Source organism: Miscanthus floridulus, chromosome 8 (assembly GCF_019320115.1).
Source record: "Miscanthus floridulus cultivar M001 chromosome 8, ASM1932011v1, whole genome shotgun sequence".
NCBI classification, from domain to species: Eukaryota; Viridiplantae; Streptophyta; class Magnoliopsida; order Poales; family Poaceae; genus Miscanthus; species Miscanthus floridulus.
This window is the reverse complement of record NC_089587.1, coordinates 124,657,603-124,673,467: the sequence shown is the minus strand read 5'-3', so window position 1 is coordinate 124,673,467 and position 15,865 is coordinate 124,657,603. Positions and strand designations below refer to the sequence as shown.

Below are 15,865 nucleotides of genomic sequence, written 5' to 3'. Positions count from 1 at the left end.
TGGATCATGTTGACAAAGTTGCGCAGGCCGTAGGGCTAGGCCTGGTGGTTCTCCATCAAGGCTTCGTACTCGGAGAGCCAGAGACCCGTTGTAGGGGCTGGCCAACGACGAACAGAGCGCCCTTTAGGAGTAGATGTGACCACAAGATCCGTACCGAGTCGTGCAAGATGACTGGCCTGAGCTGGTAGGGTAGATCTGTTGTGGGTCATAGTTACCTACTCATTATGTTGACTTTGAATCGAACTTACCAGAGCCAGGGTTTCGGCAAGTTTGGTGCCGACCCGATCGATGGAGTCGAGCAAGTCGGTGTTGTCGATCTGCCTCCTTTTGTAGCGAGGAAGCGGACGACGGGTTGTCGGCGTGGCTGAAGACAATGCTGGCGTGGTCGGAGTCAGATCCACTATGGTCGGAGCCAGATCCACCATGGTCAAAGCTAGATCCACCGTGGTCGGAGCCATAGCCGATGTAGGTGAAGCAGTGGTCGGCGGAGATTGAACCCACACCTCCTCCGGGGTCATGGCGATGAAGTCGTCGGAGCCAGTAGTCTAGGTGATCTGGCCAATGGTGAACGTGAGGCCGTTTGGCGTAGCCATAGAGCCGGGGATGATGACCATCTTGTTCGCCTGGAGAGCAGTACGCATACCCCCTACCTGGCGCGCCACTGTCGACAAAATATGGTCGGCAATCTACCTAGGGGTATACCAAAGGTAATAGATTATCGGCAGATAGATGCGCAAGCTACAAACAAGATGGTGACGCAAGACAGACATAAGATTTTATCCAGGTTCAGCCACCGTAAAGGCGTAATACCTACGTCATGTGTCTGATTGTATTATTGTATGTCAATGAGAGATGTTTTTAGAGGGGTCCCCTGCCCGCCTTATATAGTTCGGGGGGTAGGGTTACAGATCTGGAAACTAATCCTAGCCAGTTACAATTGTCATAGGTGGCCGGATAAGGATTCCTATTCTAACCGACCAGGATCTTGCTTGATCTCCAAATCTGCCTTGATTCCTTGCGCGGGATTCCAAACAGGTTGGTCGGGCCGCGCATCGTCTTCTAGTGGGCCGGACCCCCTGATCTGGGCCGGCCCAAGCCTGACCGTAAGGGTATAGGGGTTAATACCCCCACAAGTACCAAGATGCTCAGCATCCAACCGACTCATCAGTCGGACGCATGCTTGGGGCTACACCCGCGGGTGCACTCGCGCGCACCCGCTGTCAAAACAAAAATTCCCTCGCTGGCAAAACGAAAAACCCTCTAGACGATTCTACCCAAATCACCCGGGGGCTCATGGGCCACGTGCACCCGTCGTCAAGATAAAAAAATCCCCCAGACGATTCTACCCAAATGGCCCGGAGGCTTGGGGGCTCCTGGCGGGTTCATAAACTCGGGGTCCCTCATGGACCTGCTTCCCAGCAAAAGCTCGGTCCAGCAGACGATGTTGCGAACAACACGCAACTCCTGGGCCGACCCAAAAACCTAACGACTAGCCAGAAGAGCGATCCAGTCTTCGACCGGAAGGCCTAGCCAAGGAGAAACGATGCTCGCTTTCGTCGCTTCCGACTCCGGCCCGCCTCTTCGACCGGAAGGCCTGGCCAAGGAGGAACGACGCTCGCTTCCGTTGCTTCCGACTCCGGCCCACCTCTCCGACCGAAAGTCCTGGCCAAGGAGGACCGACGCTCGCCTCTGACTCTGGCCCACCTCTCCGACTGGAAGGCCTGGCCAAGGAGGACCGGCTCTCGCCTCCGACCCTGACCCGCCTCTCCGACCGGAAGGCCTGGCCGAGAAGGGACGACACTCGCCTCCAACTCCGACTCGCTTCTCCGACCGAGAGTACATCGAACCTCTGCTTACAGCTCTTCTCCGACCGGGAGGCCGGAGCCGACTGGGGAACGACCGACCGGGGACGCCCGCTCGGTGAAGACCCAGGAAATGGACAGAGCAAGTAAGGCAGGACGCTCCAGTCAACCGCAATATCAAGGACCGTACCCTGCACACCTGCAGAACAGTACTGTCAAGTCATGTCAGAAGGGTACTTTATAACCTTCCAGACATGTCAGAACACCAACAGTGTTGTGGGCGCCGACATTTGACCTATAGTATGGTAGGAGCCAACATTTGCCATACCAGAAGAACACGGTGGAACCAACCACATGCATCTAACCATCAACAGTATTGTGGGCGCTGACAAACCGCCTTGTACCCGACGGCGTGGGCAACAAGACTAGGAAACACACGCACTCCCTTTCTCTCACACTCTCTTATAAAGCCGTCTCATTCATCTATAAAAGGGGATACGCTCTCTCCAAAAGGATGGATCAATTCAGACGACATAGATGATTCCAATGAACAACAATCGGATCACTCCGATCCTCTCTGCCTGGCTCTAGAACTCTAAAGCCATACAGAGCGTACGTTTGAACACTTAGCACACGTTGGAGCTCCCGTCACTCTTGTTCTTCGGTCCAGAGTCCGACCGAACCTCTGATGCCCCCATCTTACTTTCTCTCATTTGTAACCCCACAACAAACTTCGAGCATCTAAACTCAGGAATAAAGCCACCGACCGACTCAAACTGAACGTAAGTCACGTTACCTAAACCAGTATAAACCCTGTATCATTAAATGCTAAGCCACATCCGATTACATCGTACGACAAAACTATAAATATTTACATGTTGATCACTTTTCGTACCGACAATGACACTTGTCAGGAATTCAGTATTCGACACAGTAAGGACATCATCATCAGTAACTAACGGCTTCGCATTATTAGCAACAAGAAAACTGCAATCACACTGGATTTACATTGTACAGGAAGCACGGAAACCTAAATCAGGATCTAACGGGTCACAAGCAGGCATACAGGCTCCTAGTAGATGCCAGCAAAAGTGCCCGGTCTTTTGCTTATACTGAGGCTACACAACAGTCTAACTGTCCATGCCAGGTCCGCTTTGCGCCTGTGTCTGCAGCTGACCTGGCAGTTGGGGTTGCAGCTGCGCTTGTGAGGGCTCCTGTGATTGCAGATGTACCTGAGGTTGGGGTTGGGAAGCTTGTTGGGCTGATGAATGCAACTGCACTTGTGGGGGCTGCTGCGGCTGAGGGTGGATCTGCACTTGGGGTTGCGGAGGCTGCGGGTGGACCTGCACTTGTGGGGGTTGCTGCAGCTGCGGATGGACCTGCACTTGTGGGGGCTGCTGCGGCTGAGGGTGCAGCTGCAGTTGAGGTTGGAGGGAATGCTGTGTTGACGAATGCAACTGCAGTTGAGATTGCACTGGTTGCTGTGTTTGAGTATGCAGCTGAAGTTGGGGTTGTGCTTGTGGTTGTTGTGGCGGCTCTTGTTCTGGCTCCTTTGGCTTGGGGGCTCCATTATTCATCCTTGCTCGAGCCTCAGCAAACATCCTTTGTTGCTCAGCAACAGCTTCTTCCTCTGTCATTTCAATCCCAATGAACTTGCTGGCTTTTGGAGAATCCTGCTCAAGAGACATATTGGTGTCAAGCACAGTATACACACATTAGAAGAGGGAATAATATGCAGAGCCCTGTGAGTAAGAAGTGGTACAAACCAGAGTATCAAGTTTGTGCTGTTCATACGCAGCATAAACCTCCTCAATGTACTCTCTGAAGCCAAGATCCTGATTTAGGAAGAATTATGATTAGCTAAGGGAACTCACATGTTGATTAGTAATATTGACACTTCGAATTAAAACAAATAAACACTGCTCCCCTCGTCCTAAAATAAATCAACTTCTACAGTCAGTCTTAAGTCAAACTATCTTAAGGTTGACCAAATTTATGGGAAAGAGTACCGATACTTATGACACCAAATTTGGTATACCATGAAATATTTTTTTCATAGTGTACTTTTTTATTGCTCAGATATTGGTACTTTTCTTGATAAAGTTGGTCACACCTTAGGTAGTTTGATTTAGGACAACTCAAATTGATTTATTCTGGGAGGGAGTATATATATACAAAGAAAGCACATATCAAATGCATCCCCAAGAACATATTACATATAACAGTCCCCCAAATATTCTGTAGAACTCGAAGTTTTGTTATGGTCTATTATACCAGATTAGATGAACTCAAATATTCACCTTCTAAATTGTGCTAATCACTGATGTGCTTTCTCTTGTCCCCAAGTATATTAATATATTTACACAGAGAGTTTGCAGAAAATTGAATGATAAAGATGATGTGCTTCTATATTAAACAAGCATCTACAAAAGCATGTCTGAACAAAATTGAAGGCAAATAATGAAAGTTCACCAAGAAACCCAAAACCATCAAGGATAACCTCATACCTAACCCTGTGTACCACAAAATATTCTTTGAGAAATCAAACATAGAAAAATATGAAAGGAGAAAATACTAACACTTAGAGCCTTAAGAACATGCTCAGGAGCAATCGTTTTCTTCTCTTCTCTGCTGCACACTTCATTGGATTCAGACGACAGGAGATTGATGAACTCTGAAAATTGGTTTTACATGTAGTTAGATTAGAAAAAGAGAGATCAAACTCTATGCTTATGAAGATTTTTTTTGTTGAAAGTAAGGCTGTGAGAGTGAGAGATATCCATACAAGTGTAAACCATTTAAACAGAACAAGCTATGTAGTTACTTCATTAATGAGTAATGAACTGAATATGGTAGGAGTATATTGGCTTTCTCATGTAGACAGCATATGATATTATATAAACTTGCAAAATTTACCAATGCTATCCTTCTAAAAAAACATGTTTAATCTTTTATTATCTATTATCCTTCACAAGATGACCTGCAAGCTTGAAAGCTCCCTGACAAATCAAACAGATAACCATATATGTTACTACAGTCAACACTGTGCAGTGTATTTTTAATGCTGACACTTCTTTGTCTTCTGAACTACAACCAGAAAGCTCATTGCTCCAAAATGATATTTCATAAAGGACAACAATTCATGTCAGGCTGTAATTTACACGAAGATTCATGTGCAGAATCATGTTATTCAAACAGTGATTCTTGCATAGTTGAGCATACAAGTTGTACCATATGATGGATGATACTATAGTGGTATACTGTGTAGCACTCATATGTCTTACCTACACAGCATTCAACAAGAAGATCCTGTGCATCTCTTGCCACTCGTACATCAGGAGGAAGCATCTCCTTGATTATCTTGAACATTGTTGCTAAAATGCAAAGCAGAAAGTTCAATCAGTACAAGATTTTAAATAACTCCGCAAACAAAATGACGTCAACTGCTGATCTGCTCCCATCCAGGTTCAAGGAACTTTATTCGAATTGCATAGCACTAATTTGGCAAAACATCATATAAGCATAGTTGTAACTCCAAATAATTGTTCATTCAGATTTCATGGTATGACATTAATTAAAAGATAATCCAATACTATTATATAATAATAATAATCATCATCAAACATTCCAGTATAATCCACAATATATGAAAAACCATATCAAATTATGAAACAACGCCCTCTTTTCCTATGTTATCACAAACAGACATACAATTCACAGAAGAGATTTCATATACCGAGCCACAACAAGCACCAAGCCATTACATGATGTAACATTTCCAGCAAATGGAGTGTCATACTTCACCAACCCAAAACCATCCAACTATACTAAGTTACTAGTCCATCCAGTCCTGTTTGTAAGGCACAGGGGCTCAAATTCCATATACCAAGGAGCACCAGGAGACCGAGGAATCGTATTAAACCAGCACCAAATGCTGAGCTCCCATGGTCCTGTACATGCCATGTCGAAGCCTTGTATTGGATCCGTCCAGAGCACTCAAGCATACCCCAAGAAACGAACTATATAGTGCCACATCATAGTAGTTTGCATGGTGCCATGCAAAGAACAGTTAAGCTCCCGTGACGCATTAATACTCTGCCTAATACTCATTGGATTCCCCATCCACCCTACATAGTGGACTTTTGCTAAAACTCCCTCACACGCCTTATAAACCAGACTGGAGCAAGTAACTCCAAGCAAGATAGCCCAAAGACACATTTAACATGACAGTTCAGGCGTTACATGACTATACACACAGACTTAAAAGCACCGCCCAATCTTTTAGCAATAAGAAAACATGAATCCCACTAGCAGACAAACAAGAAACCAGGGGCAACAACATCAGCTATCAACTAGCACCACTATACTCCCTTCAATTAAAAAGGTCCACTAACCCGTGACTATCAACAAGGCTGCCAGATTTAGCTATCCACAACCCACGAAATTTAAAAGACTTCGCCGCAAGCCCCAGGACAACCATCCTACCTACGGATTGGCGCAGAAATTGAATAGCACTTAGGACAGACCTAACTTTCCCCACAGCATCGCTTCAAAACCCCCAGCTTCCTAGCGTATCATCTCACAAGATTACGCAAACCAAACCCAGCTAACGAGATTATTCAGACCAAGAAGAACACGCCCATCCACAAGACACCCCTAATGGCGTCAAATTTCAACACAATAAATAGGAGGCGGCAGAATATGGCTTCAACGGGGGTAACCCGAGGCCAGGGGGAGCTTACATTTGGGGAGGGAGACGTCCTCCTTGGACTTGCCCACGATGTCCATCGGGTCCATCTCCAGGCGCGGCACCGAATCCGCGCGACGGAAGGCGGGCGCGAGGTAGCGAGTGCTCCCCGCGAGCGAATTCGGGCTCGGGCAGGGTGGAATCGAGGAGCTAGGGTTAGGGCGCGCGGTGAGCCAGGGACGAATACGAGGGGGGAAGGGGTTGAAGTCCGAGAGGAACAGAAAGGGTAAAAAAACGAAGCGCAGCTTTTGCAGTTCTGCACCTGGATTGGTTCAGTATTGCTGAAACAGCCTTATGATGGAAATCGAGGTGCGTTGCGCGTCACGATCAGAAAATAAAATATTTCATTATAGTCCCTGAAGTGTGGATTTGCTTACGAGTACTTACTTTCTTCAAATGTGGGACCTACGCTGAGCACGGACTCTCTGTAGTGATGACTGATGATGGACTAATCAAGTTTCCACCGTATGCTCGAACAGCTCGGTTAGCACTTAGGGAGTCCTCAGCAGCGCGATCAAATCGCCGGCCGAGCTGGAGGCTGAAATCAATAAAGAAATGAAAAAAGCTGAGAACACAGGTGCGCAGAGATTAGAGCTGTGAGAGGACGCTTCTTCGTAGTACGTGCGAGACTAGCGACTTTTTTTTTTCCAAAAACGCGGGAAGAGCTTCTTTAAATTAAGAAGAGAACAAAGGACAAGAGTCCAAACAACACCACACACGCTCATATCCCAATAGTTTTAAGGATTACACTCGCGCCGGTGATATAAACACTCTAGCTACCGGGGAGGAGGACCGTCAGGAAAGATAATCCCTGAGCTCCTGCCATAGACCACAAGCGACGGTCCTCGCTAGCTAAAATCAGAGCACCAGCTAAGCTTGGAGCTGCTCCATCAAAAACACACCCATTGCGATGGTTCCAAATAGTCCAGGCTCTAAGTATAATAAGCGAATTAACTCCTTGCCTTATCGGCCCATCAACGGTGTTGCTGCTAGCTTTCTCCCACTAAGCATGGAAGGACAACTCTCTAAGCTGAGGGGACAGGATCTGAAGAACGACCTGTCTGAGCAAATTGAACTAAAATTCTCTTGCGAACACACAGTGGACAAGGAGATGGTCAATAGTCTCTTCTTCTTGGTCACAGAGAAGACAGTATTCAGGATGAGGCAACCCGCGACGTGCTAGGCGATCAGCCGTCCAGCACTTGTTGTGCGCGACCAGCCACATAAAGAAGCGACACTTAGGCGGTGCCCAAGAATTCCAGATTCTTTCCCATGGTCCAAAAAGAGTAGAACCCAAAAAGAACCCATCGCTATGCCGACTTAGCCGAGTATTGTCCATTGAAGGAGAGCATCCATATGTGTCTATTCTCAACCTCAGGCTGCAGCTGAAAATCCATCAATAAATCTCATAATTGGAGAAATTCCACCAATACACCAACTGTACGAGCTCCCTGAATGTCCGAAATCCAAGCCTGGTTAGTGAGGGCATCCTGGACAGTGCGCTGCTTGACCCTCCTCTTGGGAATAGCCGCGAAAAGGCGAGGGGCAAGGTCTGCAATGCATTGCCAATAGAGCCACCTATCTAACCAGAAAAGAGTACTTGCACCATCTCCAATTATAGAATTCACAGTTACATAGAAGAAAGCTCTCACTTGCTCTAGCGACTCTCTCAGCGCTAGCGCATTATTATTCTCTTGCCTCCGTGACCAATTGTGCTGGCGATTTCTCCACCGTTGGGGCGCTCATAGCACTTCTTCAATGGAGTCTGTAAGTTCAGATTAAGGCTAGAATTCTTTTTTTTTTTGAACGGAGGGAGCAGTTGGTTCCCGCTTCCAAAATCAATAACGCAGGCTTATGGATGAAAATGGTACGGATATTTATTCGACTGTCCGTTCGACCGAACAAATATGAACACTTATCTGGATAGTTACTCGGATATCCGTAATTTTTTTTGGATACAGATAATAAAACGGATATCTTAGGCGGATATCAAATACGAATATAATATCATCGATATCCGGCGGATATCGGATAATCCGATTAAGTATCGGATATTATTCAAACGGATATTATCCGGATATTATTCAAATGACCTTGGATGGAGAAATGATCAAAATAAAAATTGTAGATCTCAAAAAGTTATGAAACTTTGTTGTTTACAACTTTTTCGTTTGAAATCATTTAGTGCTTCAAAATGCTATTTGAATTTCAATTTCGAAATGGTTAAAGAACGCATATTTCTCTTTTTAATCATTGGCTAAAACTTGTAACTAGTTTTTCTCTCTTGTACTAACTTCAAATTTGATAATTTTTTTCTAAAATTTTCTAAAATCATGTTCTATCAATTTATTGTGTTCTTATAGCTATTATTGTGTTCATCTTTTCATGTGACTGTATTCTATCTATTTGAATTTTGAATTTCAAAAAATAGCAACTTCAAACGTTATTTTCAAACATTAAATGACTTCAGCTGAAAAAGTCATGAACATAAAAGTTGTAAAAACTCATCAAGATCTACAACTTTTATTTTGGTCATTTGTTCATCCGAGATTGTGGTAGTAACATTGTTCACAAAATTTACATCTTTCTCTTGTAGTTTCATAAACTATAAGAGAGATGTGTGAGATTCGTGAATAATATTACTACCACTATGTCAAATGAACAAATCACTAAAATAAAAGTTATAGATCACAGAAATTTATGAAACTTTATAGTTGAAAACTTTTTTATTTGAAATCATCTGGTAAGGAAAACTACGTTTGAATTTCTCAAATTTAAAATTTGGATTTTTCAAACGACCTCAGAATCTCAGATGGAGAAACAACCAAAATAAAAGTTTTAGATCCAAAAAAGTTATGAAACTTTGTTGATTACAATATTTTCATTTGAATTTGTTTAGGGCCTCAAAACAATAATTTTTTGTTTTTTTTTTGTCTTGAGTTGTGATTTTTGGAATTGGGCCAAAATATTACTTCTTGTCCAAACGGCCCAATCCTCTATAACCCTAGCTAAGCTAGCTGGCCCATATATATATATATATATATATATATATATATATATATATATATATATATATGCTGTTTTTATTCAATATCTGAATAGATATTTGTATCCGACCTTCTTTGAATCCGATTCATACCGTATTCGATACTCATTATTCGTATCCGTAATCGAGTCAATCTGTATTCGTATATATATCCGAACGCTATTCGTGTCCGAATCCGAATTCGAACAGAAATATAAAAACAAATATAATATGAGTGTATCTGTTCGTATTCCATCCGTTTTCATCCATACGCAGGCTGCAAGTAGCCAGACTCAGAACGTACCACTTTATTCCTGCCCAGAACGTGCGTGTCAGAAGTGGTCCGGAGCGAGGAAGCAACGCGTGTTCCAGTGGCTGCCTGCTCCTTTTGTCAGATGGAGCGGTCGCATCTTGTGCAGGAGCCTGCGGCAAACTGGGGGCTTGTTTAGATACCATCCAAATTCCAAGTTTTTTCATTTTTTCTTCGTCACATCAATTTTTAGTCACTTGCATAGAGTATTAAATGTAGGTAAAAAAATAACTAATTACACAGTTTAGTTGGAAATCACGAGATGAATCTTTTGAGCCTAGTTGATCCACGATTGGACAATATTTGCCAAATAAAACGAAAGTGGTACTATTCATCATGTTGAAAAAAGTTGCAATCTAAACCAGGGAGACTACCATTGGTGAAGATGTGGACAGGCGGTGCTGCTGCCTGTAAGTATCGTGCTCAATTAAAAAAAAACAGCAGGAACACTGTTATGTCATACTGTCATGTAAGAAGAAGGAGCGAGTTTTACGATGGTGTATTATTATTGTTACATGAATGAAACCTGGGAGCTCAAACAAAGAACAGAGCAGGCTATCCATAGATGACCACAGACCACACGCTTATATAATCTGATTCTCGGTGTGCCAAATGCTTAGATTTTTTTCTGATTTTTTAATCGCTGCTTCAGAACTTTGAACTAGCAAAATCGACAATGAAGAATCGAAAAAACTCTCCGTGGTACGATGATTATATTTGAATGATTAGAAGCGGTCCCAAACAAGACTTTTGTCTCTTGAGTGCTATCTCCTCTTTAGTTAACATGAAAGTTTGCACTGACGAAGCCGATTTGCCTTCAAAGATACTCTGCCCGAGCCGAATTACATTCCTTCCAAATGTCTCAAGTCATGTAAATGAAAAAGGCTACAATTATTCTTTATTGTTGGGCATTTTGGTCCTGCAACAACTATGCCCCACCAATCTTTGATAGTAAGGTCCCCTAACCACATTAGCGTTCCATGCTCTTATGTACTCACAGACTTTCTTAGCAAAAGGGCAGTGCAGACAAAGGGAGTAGTTTCTGACTCTTGATCACCCAGCAAGCAAGTGGGATTGCATGCCCTTAAAATTTTCAAGTGAAATGCCTTTCTATAAGCGAACTTGAGGTTTTTGGTCCTATTTTTAAAAAGACTTTTTACTTCTGAATTTGGATTTGAGGGTTGTAGGCACTCATAGATGGACGTGTCAATCCACCTATATTATACTCTCTCCATCCTGAAATACAGTGTATTATGACTTCTAAAATGTGTACTAAAATATAAGGCATTCTATGTGGTCCTTATGCTCAGATTCTACCAAGAATGTTAAAAAGAAAACTATAATTTAAGAAGAAACTCATTACTTGGTTTAATCCATGGGTATACGTGTTATCTGAGTATTTACATAAGTTATCTTAATTTTTTTGAAATGTATTATATTACACGGATTCACAAGTGACGCCTCAGTAGAAAAATCGTAGGGTAATTTACAAAGTCCCACTGGATTTTACATTTTGTAAGAATGGCACTTGAATGGTACCTCACATGACAATTTTTATAATTTTCTAACTGAAAACTTGCAGTCTGAAAACTTGCAGTTAGGGCTCTTCAGGGCTAAAAATTTTGCAATTGTGCCTAAACCATAAAGTCAATTAAAAACTATCAATTTAAGCATATTCTCTGTGTTGTAACAAAAGCAAAATATATATATTCAATTAAACGTGTGATGTCAAATGCACTGGCACTATGAACCTACATGGCATTGGCATGGGACAATCGATCAATAGCTTTGAACTTTCATTAATATATTGAATTCCGCATGACACAAAACCTCATTAACAAGCAAGAAGGATAATAGAGTTAGATACTATATAGCGCTTTACATTGACTTCGAGACAGATTCGCAGACAAGGAACTCTGATACCAAACATGTTATCCTACAATTTTATAGCTTGGGTTGACAAGGTTGTCCAAGCCTGAGACGACTTGGATTGATTCGATGACATCCCCAACTTTGACATCCGCCAAGTAATCCTCATTCTCAGTTACATATCCAAATACTGTGTACCGCCCATCCAATATATTGGCATTGCTTGGTGTTAGCTCACTCTCTTTCAACAGCCAAAATACTTGACTAGAAGCAGAATTGTCATCAAATTCCTGTCATGCAATTCAGTTATCTCAGGTTAGAATACATTAGATACTATGCTGATATGTGCAATCTGCATGTCTCTTACTTCTCTAGCCATAGCCATTGTTCCAAAAGCGTTAAAAGGAAGCTTTGTTTGAGCCTTGTAGCGGCCAAGTTCCTGCAAATCGACCCGTATGATGTAAGGGCTTATTCCAATCTGATGAAAATTAGAAGCACTGATGAAATGAAAGGATTAAGAGAAAAGACTGCTTCTGCTTACTTCAAGTGTTTCACCATATACAGGAGCCTTATCACCATCAACAATTATTTCAAGAGGTACTGTACGAATTTTGCCAGTGCTGGGATCGATGAAACCCTCAGCTGGTCCCTCTGGATCTCCAGTTTGAACAACAAAGCCATCAGCTGCACAAGAATCAATACAGTTCAGAGAAAGCTCACTGACCTCTAGGCACACTAGGTCATCTAAAACAATGAACATTTATAATGGTTAGATGAATTGTAATGTTCAAAAAATTTCCAGGAAATATCATCCTTGTGATGGTTTGGAATTGCAGAAATGTATATACTACTTCCCAAATAAAACTCATGTCTAATAAAACTTAATGGTTACCAAATTGAAACATTGTAACAAATGGTGGATAGTGCAAGAAAGAGACTGATTGTTAGGAAGGACCGAAATGTTGAATTACCTCTTTGGATTTCCATGCCATCATAGAATTTCCGTTCGACCAGATCTATGAAGTTCCCAGCAGTCACAGGAGCATTATATCCATCCAGAACTATCCGAAATACACAATCTTCTATGTTGGGATTGTCCTTAATTTTAACCTTCATATCCACGGTAGCTCTTCCTTTGAGAAGAGGCATGGTGCTGTACTCTTCTGGTATTTCATACGGAAAGCCATCAACCATGTCTTCTTCTACACTGCAGAAATGCAATGTCCCAGCAAGATCTCAGCTGCAGAGTCAATGACAAGGTATAAATGAGAAGAGCTGTTTCAGAACAGTTCTTACAGCTATTTAGAGGCAGATACAATTCTGTTCTCTAGCATTAGAGAGTTATTTTTGTTTAACAAGAATTTTCGCTCAGTGAACAAGAATATTATATATTTATAGACACAACAACTTTCTGGCAAGAAATTTCACATCTGGCATCCAGAAATAGGTTTCAGAACTATTGCTGCTTTGCACTACACTGGCATGAAAAAGAACATGGTAGTTTTGCTTCAAGGAGTAAGTTTACTCACGTTCCAACGTACTGGAGAAGCTCTTTCTGCTTTGGAGCTACTGCATCCCTATTTCTGTCCTCCACAATTCTTTGAAGCTCGTCAAGTCCAACAGCCAACTTATTCAATAACTCTTCTCCATTTGCTCTTTTTGGTTCAGCAAGACCAGCAAGAATTAAGCTTCTCCCATTGTTCAGTGCTCTTGATGCTTGCTTGATATTCTAGAATTCAAAGGAAAATTCATAAGTTCCACAAAAGAGGTGTAAATCAAATTGATAACACTTGGAATGGAATGGCAACTGCTTTCAGTAATCAAATGCAGTTTCCATCATCTGATAGACCCTGGATCATGACTTACTCTTTCAACTGAATCCAAAGCTCTAACACCAGCAACCTTGAGGCTGTCAGTGATATCCTCCAGTGGCTTTTGAACTTCACGAATAGCTTTATTATCTATTGGTAAAGCATATCTCAATAAAGCACCTGGATCTTTAATGGGAGGTCCAGAGATCAGAACAGAGACATCTGGAAGAACAGGTTCAAGAGGAGAAGCATACGCCGGTGACCCAAACGTTGGTGCACCGGTAATTAGTCCAACTGACAATGCAACAGAAATTGCACACTCTTTCCAGCTTAAGGAGTTTCTTTTCTGCAAGGTAGTAAAGAAAGCTTGAGAGATGTGACATATTAGCGCATTCTAAAATGCAGTAGAAATCATAGTGCATGTCCTTGGCATAAAGTGTTGCCTCCCAAAAGCTTACATTGCTCAGAACATGCCAAGGAATTGCATGCTCACTTTAGATGGTTATTAATGTATGAGTAATGAATATAACTTCGGAAAATCTGCACAGCAGTAATCTTACGCATAAAAAGTTGAAGTGCTTGAATAAAAAAACTACAGTAGTTTAGTTTAGAAAAGTAATCTTCCAGCTTCAAATCTTTGAGCAAAAAACTCGAGGCTGATATGGTTTTCCTCTTATCACACACAGTACCATTTCAATCATGAGAATTCTCAGGACTTGACACTAGACTAGTTCGCATTTCATGATTTCTTTCCACCCTACTATTTTCGTGACAGGTGTCTGAAGGAAGTGGCAAAACATCAAGTGTCCATTGATTACACACAACTTCACATCTTTTTCACTGACTGCTCAACAACTTCACATCTTTTTCATTGACTATACTCAACTACACATCACAAATAGTTTCTAGATTAACATTGAGCAACCCTGCACCCTTTATATCCTGATAAAAATTCTGAACCATGTTACCCATATTTCCACAGGAAGCACAAAAGTCCCTTTTATCTGATCTTTCCCCAACTACTAACTAACGGACATAAACAATCGTCACCAGTTTACAGCTTCAACTAGAGAAATTCTTCACCAGTTGAGCTCATGGTTTCAATCAAGAGCCGGGATCAGCGTAGCAGCATTGCTAGGCACCGGCATGCCTGCCTGGCCGAAGTTGCAATGCAGTACCAACGAGCCACATTGCTAAACAGCCATCGAAGCATATATCCCAGTTTCACACACACCCACACAAAAAGAGAAATGATAAGAAATGCAGCTGGAGCCCATGAACCTGACCTCTCCTCCGGAAAGCGCGCAGCGGGCGACGGAGCGGCGGCCGCGGGTCGGTAGGGGCGGCAGCGACGGGCGGCTGCAGCAGCAGCGGGAGGAGGCGAGCGCCGCCGCCATGTGGTGGTGGGGGCGGGGGGTGGGTAGGGCTTGGACTTTGGAGGGAGCGGGGGTGAGAGAGGGGGGGAAGAGTCGAAGAGACGAGGCGCCGGTGGTGGAGACGAGAACGAACGAGATGGTCCGTGCCGTGCCGGTGGTGGGTCGGTGAGGTGGGATAAGGCGGGGCGACGGAGGCGCGCTAGGATTGGTGGAGTGGCCGCTGAGGTGGATAACGGCATGGATAAGGACGTGATTGGCTCGCCGGAGCCGGATGCAACAGTGTCACGCTGTTTGGTTGGCTGACCGACGAGCCGACGCTGGCTCAGCGGATGCAACGGACGCCCCGCGCGGCCTGGAAGGCTCGCTAAACACTGTTTTGTCTAGCCAAGCGAGAAATTAGGCGAGGGAGTGCCGGGATTCGGGGACTAAAGTTTACTGGATGTTACATCGGATATTCGATACTAATTAGAAAGGCTAAACATAAATTTAATTAGGTTTAATAGATTCGTATAGTAAATTAGTCTTAATCTATGTAATTTGTTTTATAATTAGTTTATGTTCAATATTATAAATTAGTATCAAATATCTGATGTGGTAGAGACTAAATTTTAGCAGTGGAACCAGCTCATTCACTCCTCTTGCCTCGTTACCCGTGCTGGCAGGGTTTTCCTTGCTACCAGGGAGAGCCAAATTGGCTTGTCTGGGCTGGCAAGCACCTCATGGCTTGAGCCATCTTGAGGAGGCGAGGCTAGTCGAACCAGTTAAAGCCTCCGTTCTTCGCGAGCCATGCCCGCACTATGCGGCTTGCGCGTGTGTTGTAAAACACATAAATACTGGCACAAGGATAAACAGGTAATGAATCGTCTTCTCTCAATACTTGGACCAGATACAGACGTGAACCAATCAGCGTTGCCTCACATGCGTT

General features: G+C 43.2%; 2 protein-coding genes across 2 annotated transcripts; both read right to left on the bottom strand.

Annotated features, from left to right (window-relative positions):
• Positions 1-2,599: 2,599 nt before the first annotated feature.
• LOC136473481 (protein Dr1 homolog) lies at positions 2,600-6,775 on the bottom strand. Its single transcript, XM_066471120.1, has 5 exons — positions 6,545-6,775; positions 5,087-5,176; positions 4,382-4,476; positions 3,569-3,637; positions 2,600-3,475 (listed from the first exon to the last, which is right to left on the bottom strand). The coding sequence occupies exons 1-5, from the start codon at positions 6,597-6,599 to the stop codon at positions 2,933-2,935; spliced, it is 852 nt and encodes a 283-aa protein (XP_066327217.1). The 5' UTR covers positions 6,600-6,775; the 3' UTR covers positions 2,600-2,932.
• Positions 6,776-11,667: 4,892 nt separating this feature from the next.
• LOC136473480 (peptidyl-prolyl cis-trans isomerase, chloroplastic-like) lies at positions 11,668-15,008 on the bottom strand. Its single transcript, XM_066471119.1, has 7 exons — positions 14,851-15,008; positions 13,620-13,910; positions 13,283-13,482; positions 12,725-12,960; positions 12,295-12,437; positions 12,121-12,192; positions 11,668-12,043 (listed from the first exon to the last, which is right to left on the bottom strand). Exons 1-7 carry the CDS (start codon positions 14,959-14,961, stop codon positions 11,816-11,818), a joined length of 1,281 nt encoding a protein of 426 aa, XP_066327216.1. The 5' UTR covers positions 14,962-15,008; the 3' UTR covers positions 11,668-11,815.
• Positions 15,009-15,865: the final 857 nt, after the last annotated feature.